Below are 16,947 nucleotides of genomic sequence, written 5' to 3'. Positions count from 1 at the left end.
CATTTTGTGAAAAAAATCGGATGTTTTCAAATCAATAGGTGATTCTGTAAGTATTTTGAATGCTGATCACAGAAATGACATCCATTTTTTCCCATCACGTCAGGATTTTTCACAATCAAAATTCTCATATTCGCCATTCCATTACACCTATTACAGAACGCAACAAAATAAATTTAAGCAAGAGAAATTTCGATTGTTTACAAACCAATGGGTGATTCTGTAAGTATTTTGAATGCTGATGATGGTTATGAAATAAATTTCTTCCCATCACGTCAGTATTTTTTTCCTAGATCAGGATTTTTCTCCACGTCATTAAGTTCAATCAACCCATTACATTATAACATTGAGTTGTGGACATTTTGTGAAGGAATTTTTTATGAGAAATTTCGAAAATGGAACTTGAGTAATCAAAGTTTACAATTTTCATGTCAATGTGTCTTGTAAAGATAGAAGGCGGATTAAATGCTTACTATTGTATGTGCATTTATAGTTCAAAATTTGAGGATTTGTATTGTAGTAGATAACCAATATTTTACCACCATCTAAACAGAGCCATCTATTGAGGAAATGATAGAACTACACATGTTATTGTGAAATTAAGGCAGTTAATATATTGCTATTTTCTGGAAGAAAAAAAACTAGACGTGATCGGTAAAAATGGATTTCATTTTTGACAGCATGCTGCAACTATTCAGAGACAACGGACATTTGCGTGTCATCCAAAACCATGCAGGCCAGTGTTATTAATGGATTTCGTCGATATCCTATCCAAGTATAAATGGGCATTTCGCGAGGTTCACAAACTATTTGCAATCTCTGTGGCAATCCCGGTTTCCAGAGCAGCATGTGAAAAATAAAGAAAAAATCTTCTCGTGTTTAAAACGTTTGAGAAAAGTCTTGCTCGCAACAGAATGCTGTGTGTTGGGCTGTCTCATCTGGCTGTCCTTGCTATTGAGGAGGAGGAATACCAACTCTTAGACGTACTTCAGGTCTCCAAAGCACATACGATGCGAATAGGAGAATTGTACTTCACTAAGTGACTTTCGATGTTTCTAATACTTAACAAAATTATTTTCTTTCAACGTCATATTCTCTTTCCAAGAAAATTAAACTCCTCGAAGCATTTGGTTTTGGTAAGTTATATAATTATCTTAGAACTTGAATATTTATATCACTAGTTTATCTCAAGGAAGACGATGAATTATGAAGTTTTAATGTAAGCAGGGCCGGCTCTACCGTACGTGCAACACGTGCATTTGCAAGGGGCGGCAAGCTCAAGGGGGCGGCAAAATGTATAGACAATGGAAGCTGCATTATTTGAGGCACTTTCGTCTTCTTGGGGCGGAGAAAATTCAAATTAAATCCATTAAAACGTCTACTGTGCGTGTGCGGTGCCAAGTTACAACGCTATCTATTGTTTGATCGCGCGCCAGTCCTCCGCCCCCGCCCCCTGTTATCGAGGTTTGAGTTAAACTGACGTGTCCCATTCGGTAGTCGGAAATAGAGCTGCTGTTCTTTGACGTGTTGATCGCGAAAGATGGTGCGCAAGACGCAATAGTAAGTACGAATATCCACTGTTTTTGTCGTTGCTGGTTGCACCTCATTTACGATCTTGTCGGTGTAACGATAGTGAAGTTCGTGTATGTCGTGTGTGAGAACGCGCGCGCGTTTGAGTGTGACAATGTATTCAGAGACTTGTGAATTTGTGTCATGATCTCAATTGAACATGAAATTGGTCAAAAATTAGACTATGGATGGTTCTGTTATTCGCGACTTTGCAAATAGAAAAGCTAGAAAAGTTCATTTGTAAGCTTTCCAACTTAAGGGCGGAAAAGGTACAAAGTGAACAGTGTAATCATGAAGAAATCATGGTTTACGAGGCGTACATAATTGTACATTCATAGTTTATTGTAAATAGTGATGAAATGAAGATATTTTACTTCATGTACAACGTTCTGGCAAATATACATAATTATGTAGAGTATAAATAGTCATGAGAAAAGTGAAACAAAACAGGAGAGCTGAGAGTTCTGCACGTCGGCAGAAACTATGGTGAGTAAATGCAACAGATATTTTATTATTGTTAGGCTTAAATATATATTATTTTTTATTTATGAATAAATTATCTTCTCACATTATATATTATTTCATTTTATTATGTTAAGAATTATATATTATACCATGTGAAATTGCCACAGATAACAAGCTTAGGCCGTGTCCAAAAGGTGCAAGACCGTACTTGAAGCGAGCATACTTCGAGAATGATCTCGCAGTGCGGTCTTGAAGTCGTGGACTGGAAGTGAAGATCTTTCGAACTGCACTTCGACTCCATCGCCAAATACGGTCAGTAGATATAACAGATATAACAGAGGACACGTTTCAAACACTTGTTTTTCACCACAGAAATCACATAGCATTTGTAAATGTTCTAATATATACATTTCCACACCTTAGAAGAATTGATTGATTGATTTAGTTTATTTTACTTCGCGTTTTGTGCCTCTTGGCTAATTTGCGAAGATGGGGATGAGTGATGAAATGATGAAATTGATGGACATTCACAAATAACCAAGCCCGAGCAGGATTCGAACCCGGGACCCTTGGCGTCGCAGCGCGATGTGCTAACCACTCGGCCACAGGGTCCGCCACCTTAGGAGAACTGCAACAAACAACTTGCTGGTTTTCTACCTCCGCGATTTCAAACAAATGAACAACAAGTCCACTTGTCACATGACCAAGCCTCCAAGTTCGTGTGCTCTGCCCTGTGGTCTCGATATCTCGTGAACTTGACATCTTCGAACTGTACTAAGTGACGTCACTTCCGTTAAGACCATGCTTCAAGTATGTACTTTGTACCTTTTGGACAGAGCCTTAGTTGTTCATACATTACGTTTTCTTTGTACAGTCAACGGCAAAGATAATGGTATGCAAATTGTCCATCGCTAATTTCATTACTTTTTTATTCTACATCCTGCGTTGTTTTAAGGAATGAAACTATGTTGGTTCGAAGCAGCCATTGTTCTCTGCATATTGACGTCTTTATTTCAATTCATTGTCATCACATTGTGTAATACAGACTGAATGAAAATGGTAGTGGACAATTCGCCTACTGTTTCATTTGCCGTTGGGTGTACAGTCATGGAAAAAAGTTCTTCCCCATAAGGCTTTAATAGGAGCAAGTAATGCAGGAGGGTAGGCAACACATATTGCACCCTTCGATGATCGGGTGATTTTGCCTGTCTTAACACCGAGAAATGTGTTCCACGCGAAGGTCAACATGACAGGAAAGCAAAGAGGGTCACGTGACTATTGGTTACGTGGAGTGTTGTGCTTCTCCACGTCCCCAGTTCTTGATCCACATTGCAGAAAAAGTAGAGCTGCATGCAATATATGAAAATAGGTTGTTTTCAACTACACGCTTAATTATGATTTTCCCATTTGTAAATCTATCAGACGTGTCTCCCGATTTAGTCGGGACAGTCTTTTACTTTGAATTCCTGTTTTTTCATAGGCGTAACTTGACGGGAGCAGAAAGGGCATTTGTAACCCCCCCAAAAAATCAGGTTTCTTAAAGCTGCTAAGGGGTGTGGGGGTAACGCCCCACACTTTCTTGATCCGGTCGTGAGTGGGGGTGATGTGATCAGCATCACGCCCCTGACCGCCTTTACCCCCCAGGGTTTCCCCCAGGTACCCATGTTATTCGACGCTGGGTAGACGCCGGGACCGCTTCCACCGTTAACAAGGTCATTGGTAAACAATAAAAAAATGTGTTAGACCCAATTCTTTAATACCTTATCATAATCTTTATCGCAATTTTAAATTTTGTTGTAAGTCCACTTTATGCAAAAAAAGGTAAAGTTCTCACCTGTGCTTAGCGCTACGCCATGAAGGCGTATAGGGGGTGTGGGGGTAACGCCCCACACTTTCTTGATTCGTTCGTGAGTGGGGGTGATGTGATCAGCATCACGCCGCCCCATACTTTCTTGATTCGTTCGTGAGTGGGGGGTGATGTGATCAGCATCACGCCCCTGACCGCCTTTACCCCCAGGGTTTCCCCCAGGTATCCATGTCATTCGACGCTGGGTGGGCGCCGGGGCCGCTTCCAACGTTAGAAAAGTTCCCTGGCTTGAACCGGCCGGGGATCGAACCCGGGGCCTATAGCATGGTAGTCAGACGCGTTACCGACTGAGTCACCGGCACAGATAGACTAATCTGAACTGCATACAGTTTAAAGTGGGATCCGAACCACTATATGCGATCACCTGGTATCGTACCCGAGACCCCTTGATTACAAGGCCTTACCACTACGCCATCAGTGAGGCGCACACAATCTTTGTATTTCGACCTTTTTAAACCTATATGTATCATATAAGAGGTTGTTTAACGTTGCTATGCCTCTATGGATTATATATAGCCAGTATTCGAGCACATAGCGTCAGGTTTCATAGAATATAAGCTTCTCTTGCATGTTTATGGTTTCCTGTCTGCAGTAGAAAAACTGGCAGGTTCCCGTAGCTTTTCTTTCAATAGTCTTCCAATGGTTGCATATCATATCACTCAAATTTGATTCATTCGTTGCGAACACAATCCCCGATGGCGGAGTGGGATCGTGGGCGCCTTGTAATTAAGGGATCCCGGGTTCGATACTCGGTGGAGGAACATAGTGGTTCGGATCCCCCTTTAAACTGTAGGTCCATTCACGATTAGCCTAACAGGACATAAAGTGAACTTAAGACATCAAATCAAGCAACCAACACAATCCCGTTATTGTCCAGATTATCGAATCCAGAGCCTTCGTCGCGAATAACATAAGCAGGAAGACAACGTGAAATAACCGAACAGAAACAGAACCTAAAACCTACATCGGATAGGGTTCTGAAATGAAACAGAATACGAAAGTTGAGGGACCTCTATACGCACCCACTTTTCCTCCAGCCGGTGGAATGACTTCAGGGAATCTCACCCTGACGTCATTCCTCCCGCTTTCCTTACAACCCTTGGCGAGGAGGGAGGACAAAATAAAGAGGGGGAGGAAACACTGCTTTTCAGGCGCGGTGATTCCGTGCCCAGGGTAAGCTCCTTCTTGTGAGAGTCCACCGGTCGCACTCTCAACCTTGAGAGCCTTTTCCGTTCCCTCCGCTCAACTAGGGAAAACGTACCCGGTAGAGTGCGAAGAACAGGAAAACTGAATAACATGGGCAAACCAATTCTACGCTAATTTTCACTTTACATTTGCTTCTGTCTTGCTGATTTCTGTTACTTGAACATAAATTTATCAAAAGGGAAAAGCTTAAATATTGAAGATGAAGCAAACTGAATTAAAATTCAAGGCTTAAGCAATTAAAGCACCTATTTGCTGACTCCCCTTATCCTTGTATTTACAAAAATAGTGATTGTTTCTCCTCTCTAATCTTCAAAAGCAGCGAGAATACTTCTCTCACGGAACTGAATATTTTTTTAAAGGGAAACCCCCCTCCCCGAAATAGTACAAATATCTAATTTAAAAAGTGTATAGTGGTAATTCATTTTACTTCATTAGCAGGATTAAACACTTTGCTTAATACGTTGTAATAATCTGAGATTCATCTTCAGGACTTCTAACCCCACTGTTTCAAATTTATGTGGCGGCTGCTAATAAGGGATGATCCCCATCCCGAAATAAAATTCTGACTCTGACCTGCAATGATTCGAACTTTTAAAAACCTGTCATTTCGAGCTCGGAAAGGGATTTTTTTTATTATTCATAGGGAATTTCATTCTGAGCCAGGAACACAACAACAGAAGTTTGGCGCGTGAAACTGAATGCGTGTAGTCGTTGGCTTCGTGCTGTGCTTCGTGTTTATTATTTATTTAGGTGTTAGTGTTTGTCGTGATAGTGCTGTGTTAAAGGGTAATGGATGTGATACAAGATTTGCTGGTGAAACCTTTTGGAACAAGATCTTTTCAGGAGAAGTTGCAAATTGTTAATACAGGTAGGCCAGTGTCATCGCTTGAACTTATTTCTACACACAAAGACAAAATCGGGAATATGTGAGGCATTTTCGCAAGCAAATTATGACAAAACACCATGGTTGACAGGAAGTATAAGTGTTAATAAGCTTTGCATTTTTGTTCGCCGTGCTTACTTTTCGGGGCTGAAAAGAATGTATGGACGCGTGACTGTAATCTTTGCAACACTTGTGCCAAACATGAAAAATCCAAAAGTCACATAACTTCCTTTGTTAAGCTGCAATCTTTCGCCCAGACACGTATTGACGTGCAACTGGACAAACAGCGTGCTTTGGATGTAGTACGGCACAAGTAATCGGGTCCTGGAGTAAGTTGAATTTTGCACTTAAATCAATATTGCGGGTTTTTATTTCACTAGTGCACGTCTTTCATTTTTATATTTCACAGGCTGTTTTTTTATAGCTTTATAATACTGTCTTGTTTTATTATTTGAAATTCTACGCGTATAGTAAACTGCAATAACGAGAATTAATTGATTGTGATCGTAGCAATAAGACAAACATTCCGACACAATATTCCTAAATCCAATATGGAGCGTGACATAAATTGCACGGAAACTTTTGGAGTTTGAGGATCAAAAGGTCGGAGATTACCCACTCGTTAGAACCAGCATACGCCACTGTCTACGTGCAATGACGGGACCAAAACATACGTCAGATAGCTGTGTTCCTCCTTATTTCGTACGCCATTGATAACTGGAACACGTGACCTCGTCTTTGGTAGAACAGAAGCCTGCTTGCTTGCCACCACCCTTTAGTTCAGTGACCTTCGCCCGTAGTCAGCAAGAGTGAATGACTCACCAGATACTTGTCTGTGAGGCTACACAAGAATAGATATTTCGTTAGTGGCTGTAAGTATTGTTTCATCTGCAGTTATATCAGTTAACATTTCAATAGTTTCCTAATGGTTACGTTAGTGATAAACATGTAAATTAGTTCTCGAGAGTGAACGTTTTATCTATTTGAACGGGGGATTTTTATACAGCCTGCATGTATTATTTTTTCCTGAAACAAGAAGAAATTCGAAGACGCAAAAAGAGTTGTATAAGAGTAGTTAACAAAAGGAAAAAAGAAGAAGAAAACGAAAATGTAAATGCTGAAATAAATTATGGTAGAGATCGAGTGAATAACATTTTGTCATGGGGCCTCCTCGATGGAGTAGTGATAACGTCGTCGCCTTGTAATCAGTGGATCCCGGGTTTGATACACGATGGATGCACATAGTGGTTAGTATCCCACTTTAAACTGAAGGTTGAGTCCAGATTAGCATATATGTGCACCAAACCAAAACTAAGAAAGAAATTGTCACAGTGTAAGAAAATTTCATGTTCAACCAGATACGAAATAAAAAGGGAATAATATATTGCAGGTTGGAGTTCACATCTGTAGCATCTAACCAGCACAATTATGAATCGCAACATATCGTATCAGATCCATTTTTATTATACATGTATGATAATATAAGAGAAGTAGAGGAAAGAGAAAACCAAGCGAAACACTGACGCCTTCTCCAGAATTTCAAATCTCGTTACATAAGGTTCTGGGTTGGAGTCCCGAACAGGCATGACTTTCTTGTTCTTGCCCTTTTATCTGCTTCATTTCATCATAATTCATCGTTATGGTTTACCTGCAGGGGAAGAATAATGACAATAATTGCCAATACAAAGCCAATGACAAACAGAACAACTCGATTACGGAGGTGCCAAGAAGAAACGAGACTTGACAGTTTCTCCGCCTCTCGGTTTGTCGAATTGAAAATTGCTCTCCCGTTAAATATAGAAATCGAAAATGTATGTGAATGAATATACATGTATTTTATATATTCCGGTTTTGTAGGAGATTTCGTGAGAGATGAAATAAGTACTCTTCCATCGTATTTATTTTTATAATTTTTATTCCCTGTTCGATGATCGCGACGATAAGGACGAGTGACCATTACATGAAATTGATGACGAAATAGTCAAACACCCCCGACAAGGACGGTACTCAAACCCGATAACTTTGGCGACGATATCGAATGTCAATCACTTAATGAGCTTGACCACCGAGCCTGCTTAATGTTGTTTCTCTCAGGAAATTCGTAATAACTGTCAATATCCCACATTCACTATCATTTTCTTCATAATTTATCTTATTGTTGTGATTAACCTGAATTCAAAGAATTAGTTGAAAGGCAAAAATGCAAGATTGAATGTCTCTGATGTTACTTCGTGCCGAATAATATGACGTGGTATTATGATATGAATTTATTAATCATATAATATGCCTATTCATTCCATTGATTGATCCCAATTGAGCACACAAAATATGCTATAATGTCCACTCCATGGAGGAGTGGTTAGCACAGCGCCCTACGATGCCATGGGTCCCTGGTTAGAATCTCGACTTGGGCGTGGGTGTCCTTGGTAAGTGTCCCTTCATCAATTTCATCATAGCATCACTCATCTTCATCGTCGCTATTTGCCAAAAGTGAAAGAATAGCAAATCTAAATAACAAACATCCAATCAAATCGAACATCTCTACCGATTTAATTCTATACGGTACCGAATTCCCACTTTATTACTGCATCTTAAGTCATTTTACAGCATCTCAATTGTTTTCCGATTCGAAAACATTTGGAATGATGTTTTGTGCAGTTGATTGTGCATTGTTTCGTTGTTTGGATTGTTTAATTAACGTCGCATTAATTAGTTTTAGACCAATCGTGACGGGGGAAGCAAGAGCACAAAGAAAGCGAAAAAGACAAGGAAGAGACCACGGCTTTCTTTAAAGATAGCATCCCGTGAATACAACTCAAGTGACTGCAGAATATTATGAATAAAATTTATTTCGCTTTTTCCTTTTATTTCTGTTTCAGTTATTTTACTTCGCTTTTCTTCTACCACTCGCGTTACTCGTGTCGGTGAGGAAGAATTATAAACTCGTGAAATGGACGATGGTACAAAAAAATATATGCCTCTCCCACGGTTCGAAACTGTCAGTACAAAATATTGTCTTATATTTAAAATTTACGGGCAAATATGGTTTGTCAGGTAGCAATTTTCGCTTATCTCTTTCTCAAGGGGTTCCATTGCCTCTCTGATTTCGTAGTGGTAACGTCTTCGCCATGTAATGAAAGGCTTCCGAATTCAATACCAAGTAGAGAGGCATTTGGTTCGAATCCCATTTTAATCTGTAGGTCCAGTGCATGAACTAGACTTAAACAATTAACGTGTGGCATGTGGTCTGTGATGAGAACCATCATTTCAGCGAACCTTCTTGACAATGACTCTAATATCACTTGATAGAATAGTATTTCCTTACGAGTAGCTCTTGTCAAGAAACCAGTTCCTGAAATTTTCTTCTGGAGGCATCGTAGCACCCAGCTGTTTGTTGTGGCTGGGGCACGAGTCATGTGACTCATGCTATCAAAGCTCAATCCTTCCCGAGAAGTCAGAATCACCAGGCAAACTTAAGCGAATATTTTGTTATTTGGGTTGCATAAACAACAGGCTTTAAGACGTTACGAAATTCTACGTCCCGTGGCCCAGGTATTTTTTTCTAAGACTGTACGTATTTTGGGGTGGGGGCAGCAAGAAGTAAAATTGCACGGGGCGGCAAAATTCCTAGGGCCGGGGCTGAATGTAAGCCTACATGAACACACTTTAGAGGCTACATTAGCTCGACGAGAGATCGTACATGCACGCATATACGTACATTGTGTGCAAGTAATGTAACTGTCCCCTACAATATTTTATCGCCCCCTTCCGCCCCCAGTCAATTTTCTCTGGCGCCGTCACTGATACGCGGTCACGCCCTCTTTGTACTGCAAGGGAAACGCCGGACATGGCATGTTTTGTACGGCACATTCTTTTGTTCCCTGTACCCAGAGGCAAGTATTGTTTGCGGCAGAGATTTGTGGCTAAACAGATCCTGTGATATCTTGGTCACGTGATTGTAAGGTCAACAGTCAGTACCAGGAGGTTCACAGAACTTTTCTGATCAGGGTGGTATTTGAGGAAGTGGTATGGGAAAATTGCCTTCTTTTGGTTGCAATTTCTTTTAGCTCCGGGTTGCTTCCAAAGAAGTCATTGCAACTTCCCTTCCCCCGATTTCCGAGATTTTTTTCTGACATAGCTTAACCACGCTAAAGTCATTTACGCCCGCAAGCATCAAGTAATCTCAATTATAGGGAGGGGAGGACAATCTCAATTAGTGTTGCCCACGAGACGAGACTTTGGCCTGTCTCGGCTCGTGGAAATGCTGTGAAATGCTGTCTCGTCTCGAAAATATTCGTTTGTCTCGGGACACATGATCAATCTCGTCTCGTCTCTAACTTTTAAAAGCGTGTCCCGTCTCGTCCCGTGGGCAACACTAATCTCAATCTTCTTCTTCTTACTTGGCGCTAGAACTCTTTATGAGTTTTGGTCTGCTCAACAATTTTCTTCCATTTAATTCTATCCTGGACATCCTTCTTCCAATTTGAGATCTTCATTATTCTAATATCATTTCTAACATCATCTTCCTATCTAACTTTAGGTCTACCTATTGGCCTCTTGACAAATGGTTTCCATTTATATATCTTTTTGACTGTTCTCTCATTGGACAATCTTTCGATATGCCCTAACCATATTCATATTTGGGCTTTTATGAATCGAATTATATTCTTATGCTTAATCAACTGGTCTAGCTCGTCATTTGCTTTAATTCTCCAAAAGCCATCGCTCATTTTCGAAGGGTTAAATATTTTTCTTAATATTCTCCTTTCAAATATTAGTAGTTTTTGTATTAGGCTATCTTTCAGGACCCATGTTTCAAAGGCATATGTTGTCACTGGTCTAATGATTGACCAATATAACAAGTTTTGATTTTTTTGAGATGAGATAATTTTGTAATAAGTTTTTATTTGAATAAAAAGCTTTGTTTCCTGCTATAATTATTTCTTCTTTATTGAATTATTGGTATTCACAATTGAGCCTAAGTATTTAAAAGATTCAACATTATCAAGACTCGTTGTGTCTGTTATTAGTTTATCTTCTTTATTTGGTTTCCTCCCACATTTCATATATATTTTGTTTTACTTTCGTTTACTATTAGGGAGGACAATCTATACTTATTTATTATTCGATTTATTATTCTTAACAAGCTGCAACTTGCTGCGTAAATTCATGCACACCTGTAATACATTGTACTTCTTACCACATTAACACATGTATTTACACGAACATTTCAGATTCGAATGTATTTTTTTTATTCACATACATTCTAGTTCATTCGAAGTTGGCTATTCTCCCAGAATCTTAAATTTTAAAATTTCATGTGCAGCTCTGGTTTTAATGAAGAATAGAAATCATATTTGATTTACTTTTAAAGATCTTGAATGGCGTACTCTTTCTTACACCTCATATTTACAAAAAACTATAACATTTAGTCTTGAAAGTCAATTTTTACCTTAATTGCAGAAACATATAACCTTCGAATTTCATGAAGTTGTTGCAAAATAATGTAATGTACTTAGCTGTATATGTGTAAAACTTAACAGTGCAATCGAATATTAGACCGTTTTATGTATTGGGATTTGGTGTCGGGTAAGTATTGAGATTTTTCATTTCTCAGTAAGGACACTGAAAGAAATGTGCGAAACACTGCTTATATTTTTAGACCGTTGAGACTAATTTCAATGACATCAACCGATGCTCACAAAATTATAACTAAAAATTATTGGAAATATTTGATCATTCGAAGAATCGATGGACTTTAAATTACATATTCACATTTTGTGTACACACTTGAATTTTGGGGCATTTGAACCCCAACTCCCTTCACCATTGAAAAGTAATTTTGGTTCTGATGGGTGTCTGTGTTTTTAAACAATTCAGTACAGTGGGGTGTTAGGGGTGGCCCTTTCGGAATACACCCAATTGTCAACCTCTCTTCCACGCAGTACATCCTGGACCGCGTTTTGCAGACTAACGAGTTCGAATCCCGGGATGGGCATGGGTGTTCCTTCGCCTAATCATCATATATCCTCATCGTCGCGATTAGCCAAAAGTGAGAGAAAAGGGTCGCAAAATATCAAAATTACAAATTCCATTCCATCGTGGTGCACAATTTGAAAACCTTGAAAGACAAAAGAGTTGCATTTTTGTTTTTATACTGATCTCTCTTTTTCCCACTAAAGTATTACTTAGCACTCCAAGATAAACATCTAAGTAAATTTCAAGCAATAGAGATGAAATATCTTAGAAGAACAGTGGGGAAAACTCGAAGAGACAGAATAAGAAATGAAAGAATAAGAGAAGAGGTAAAACAAAAGAAGACAATGACTGAAGTAGTAGAGGAACGCCAGCTGAAGTGGTATGGACATGTAAATAGAATGAATGAAGATAGGAAAGCCAAGCAAGTGATGGATATGAGGGTTGAGGGTAGAGTAGGAAGAGGCAGGCCAAGAAATACATGGGAAGATAGAATAGAAAAGGTAGGATTAAAATATGGAAAAACTAAGAACGAAATGAGAAGAATGAGTCGAGACCGGACGGAGTGGATGAGATGGACAGAACGAGGTACCCGACGCTTAACGGCATAAGGGAATGGAAGAGAAGAAGAAGAAGAAGATGAAAGACAAAAGAACTTATCAGCTTAGTCTTTCAATCACATATCTAGGGCTCGATATTTTAACTATATTATAATTCCACCCTTATTTCTTTTTTTGTAGGACTTCACAGTAGCCTAAACTCAGATTTTTAGGAGATTGCTTTTAAGAGATATTAGGACCGAAATTGACCAGAAATAAGAAGTTTAAAACTGACGGTCTCTCAAAACCAGATTTCAAAACCAGATTTCATATGTCAAATGTTTTTGACCCTTGGATAACGATACGATTTGGATATGATTTAAAAACATAAACGACGCGAATATTTTGGATGAAAATTTATCTTAAGAAAAAGATTTGCAGAAATTGCTAATAGCGTGAAACGTTGCCCAGATTGTGCTTACTGATAATCGTGTAAATGGTATGCAAACCAAAAATCAATATGCATCATCATGACAACATTTTAAAATAACGAATGATAAAAATGAAATGTTATCGGTGTGACCACACAACACAAAAATTTCATTAACACTTAATGCAGCATATGTTTAAACTTTTGGCAATGGAAATTATGCACAGCGAACAGATGGTGTACTTTTCCATCCTCGCAAAAGTAAAATTTTACTTTGAATTTCTTCTATTATTGTTTTCTTAATAATGTATTTCATTTAGGGTTCGAACTCCAGCATGAACCCCAAATTTTAGAGGGTTTTCCTAGCACCACGAGCATAGGCGTACGCAGGATTTATTTTCGGAGGGGTCTGGAATTCTAAGGCTAATATTACATAACTGTGTTCCAAGCGGGGGACGGGATACACAATAAAGTAATTTACCATTATTAACCTTCGTTTTAAAGGTTATTCAAAGACAAGAATGGTAATTGGGGCTCATTTTAAGGGAGTTACATTTACCACTTTGGTTTTTCCCGCATTCTTTACTTCTTTCATTTGAAAATTTCGATTTTCTCAAAATTTCGGGAGGGGCTGTAGCTCAATCAGCACTCTCCCTGTGTAAGTCAGTGACCACGAGAGAAAGTCATAAAACGGCGGCAATGGGACTAGATACACAGACCACGCATCACTCAACAGCAACATATCGTGGCCCTCAGAAAGGTTGCTTTGCTCCAAATATGATCCAACCGATTTTTATTTAAAAAAAACAAAAAACAAATAAAAATGATTGTTTTAGGATTATGTATTAAGAATTCGAATTTATAATATTCGCATATTTCACTCCACCCCTCTTTTTGTTATTGATATTATAACACCATTAAGCCTTGTTTCCATGATTATGAAAAAATATAAATATGCTGACCAAGGCAGTAATTTATTTTATTAAAAACATAAACTAAACGTAACGTTTCAACCTTCTAGCAAGGTCTTCATCAGACTCTGTATCAAGTACAAAAGTAACAAGATACCAAAAACAGGGCATTATATATACACAAAACATTACTCCCTCCAGACTATTAGAAAGTTGTTTTGGAACTTTCTAGCAGGTGGCTTTCACTAGTGAACTGTACTTTCACCTAAAAGGCTAAAAATATATACTTCCATATAGAATGTGGATTGGGCTTTATATCTCACGCTCTTTTTCCTTCATTTTCTTCCTTCTCCTCTCCTCTTTCTCTCTTGTCCTTTGTTAGAAAGAGCATACAGTATGACAATTTCTTAACTATGTAACAAGCACAATTGAAAAATTATTCCTGTCCATTAATGGTCAGCCATGAGGATTAAAAAAGGACATTATTCTGCAAATGAACAATACACGAGCCGAGACAACAGCAGACTGTTTTCCACTTAATATTCTATATGAATTATAGGTAAGAGTAAGAGTCTATATTAGACACGTGTCATATATCGTTGGAAAGCTTATTGTATAAGGAATTAAAAAAACGTCAGTCCTGATGCGAGGAAAAACAACGTAGGCCTATAGGAGGAAATCGAGGAAATCCGTTGTTATCCGGATACGCGGAATTGAACGTACGGAGGGAATTTTTCGATGAATAGAGTGTTAATGGAACCTAACCTAACAGGTCTAACCTAACCTCGTCCCCGTGAATGGTTCGTGGGGCTACCCGTGCATGGTTTTTGGGGCTAACGCGAATGATTCGTGGGGCTATCGTTAACAGAAACCGGAAAGAAGAAAAAAAATACTTACCAAAAGAAACGCCGCAGTCTGGAAACAAGTCAACAATAAGGGTTTTCAACGATGCACTAAATTGTTATCTATAATTTTTTGGAACCTGTTTTTTTTTTTTTTTTTTTTTTGTTTGTTTATTTTATTTGCCAAATCCGCACTCCTTTTCTATTGGAACTTCACTAAGTGGTCCGCAAAAGAATCCGAAGGAACTTTTTTGTTTTGGAAGAAAATCTTAGCCACTCGCCAAATGGAAAAAAACAATCACCACCCCGAACGCAAACGAGCGAAGCACACGCATTCACAACGCGGACGCAAACACGAGCCTGCAGTGTTGTTAACCCCCATCGCTTACCACCGAAAGGAAAAAAAGACGGCAAGTAGATTCTAGCCGCTTTGTATTCACAAGAAGCTTGTAGGTAGGTTAGGTGAACATTAAGTTTTAAAAGTTGGCAACAAAAAGTTGGTCAAGTTTTCGGGGTTATTAGTTCGATAGCTGCTTTGTGTATGGGTTTGGGTTTTCTTAGAATGCAAATATAGGGTACTAAGTGTTTCTAAATTACGCTGAAATGTTATAAGTTTTAATGACCTAGGTTAGAACCAAAGTTGTAAGGTACTTAGAACCGCAAGGCAATAGTTTAGTATACTGATTGATAACATATACAAATTTGCATATCCAAAAAAAAAGTATCTTCCCGTCGTCGCCTTGTAATAAAGGGGTCCCGGGTTCGATACCCGGTGGAGGCACATGGCACAGTGGTTCCGATCACACTTTAAACTGTAGGTCCAGTCCCGATTAGCCTTACTGTGCATAAAGTGGACTTAAAACAACAAATCAATCAATCAATCAAAAACGTATCTTCCAAAATCACAAGTGGGCATGCCCCCAGAGCAAAAAAGCTAAATTCACCCGGTGGAGGTACATAGTGGTTCGGATTCCACTTTAAACTGTAGGTCCAGTCCCGATTAGCCTTACTGTGCATAAAGTGGACTTAAAACATCAACTCAATCATCGCTCAAAGAGCTTAATTCGAACAGTGGTATCAGATTTCGTTCATTCACTCCACATTTAATAAGGCTCAGACGCCCCTGACTAACATAGTATTAGTCTATTAGTCTTTTAGGTCAGGCGTCTGTGAACGTAGTCCGTTATTCTGTGCAAGTATCCACATTCTACGAAAATACATTTGGCCCTTACTTACCTCAATATCAGGAACGTCCTTGCTAAGCAAATACTGGGACATTATATTTGATTTCACTTGTTTTTTCAGAGCACCTTATCAGTTGCTGCCAACAACACGAAATCCAGGGTAACTGCTTCGGATATAGTCTGCAAACGACCGTAACATATAAGTCACGTGATGTTCGGAACGTGGAGGAACTGCCTGACGTCAACATCGAAGTCCTCGAGATGAGAGAAGCAAACATCGGGCATTGCGAGGTTGGAGTTGTTGATAAGGGCAACACGTCACAAACTCAAACAAAGCTAGACAGCTTTTACGATGTTGCTAACCTTGTCTTATCTCTCCCAATAAATACAATCTCTTTCTGTTTGAAGCCTCTACATTTACAAAAAGGAAGAAACCAGTATCATAGATATTTCAGTGTGATTTTTTTGATAAAATTAGCATAGCTACATTTTTTCAGAAATAAATTATGCCAAGCTCACAAACTCTCAACAGGAAGCTTAGTACCCAATGACTGGTCTGGTAATTAGTAACAAATTGTTAAAAAACAGAAAAATCAGTGCTTCAAGTGAAAAATGTTAGCTGGGGGGTGATATCATACCCCCCCCCACTTCGAGTTTGTGTTTTAAGTCCACATTATTCACAGTAAGTCTAATCGGGACTGGACCTATAGTTGAAGGTAGGATCCGATCTACTATGTGCCTCCACCGGGTATCGAACCCGGGACCCCATGAGTACAAGGCGACGACGTTACCACTACCCCATCGGGTAGCGCCCCCCCCCCCCAACCTCGTCACTTCGAGAACTGAGCATAATAATCTGGCCAGTGACTAACAGCATTGTGAGCCCTCATATATTCATACAATTTCAGTTATAGCTTTTATATAATATATAGTTATAATAGAGGGTTAGTTATAAACTTACATTCTTTTTATATTTTACTACATTTCAAAAATCCCGTCTGTGGCCCTTGAAGAAGTTTTTCCTTTGCAGATGGAGGACCGAAGTTGTAGTCTCCACATAGCAAACGTGGGTAAATAT

At 39.0% G+C, this 16,947-nt stretch overlaps 1 protein-coding gene across 1 annotated transcript in view; it reads right to left on the bottom strand.

The window, feature by feature from the left end:
* The window catches only part of su(r) (dihydropyrimidine dehydrogenase su(r)), a 120,503-nt gene extending 104,424 nt beyond the window's left edge, over window positions 1-16,079 (bottom strand). Inside the window, exon 1 of the mRNA XM_083117198.1 lies at window positions 15,922-16,079. Within this exon, the coding sequence (XP_082973324.1) occupies window positions 15,922-15,963 (42 nt within the window). The 5' untranslated portion in view covers window positions 15,964-16,079. The remainder of the gene's footprint in view (window positions 1-15,921) is intronic.
* Window positions 16,080-16,947: the final 868 nt, after the last annotated feature.

The sequence above is a fragment of the Lepisma saccharinum genome, chromosome 2 (genome assembly GCF_977018435.1).
Source record: "Lepisma saccharinum chromosome 2, izLepSacc3.1, whole genome shotgun sequence".
NCBI classification, from domain to species: domain Eukaryota; kingdom Metazoa; phylum Arthropoda; class Insecta; order Zygentoma; family Lepismatidae; genus Lepisma; species Lepisma saccharinum.
The sequence above is the reverse complement of the archived record's forward strand: the minus strand, read 5'-3'. Positions and strand labels throughout refer to the sequence as shown.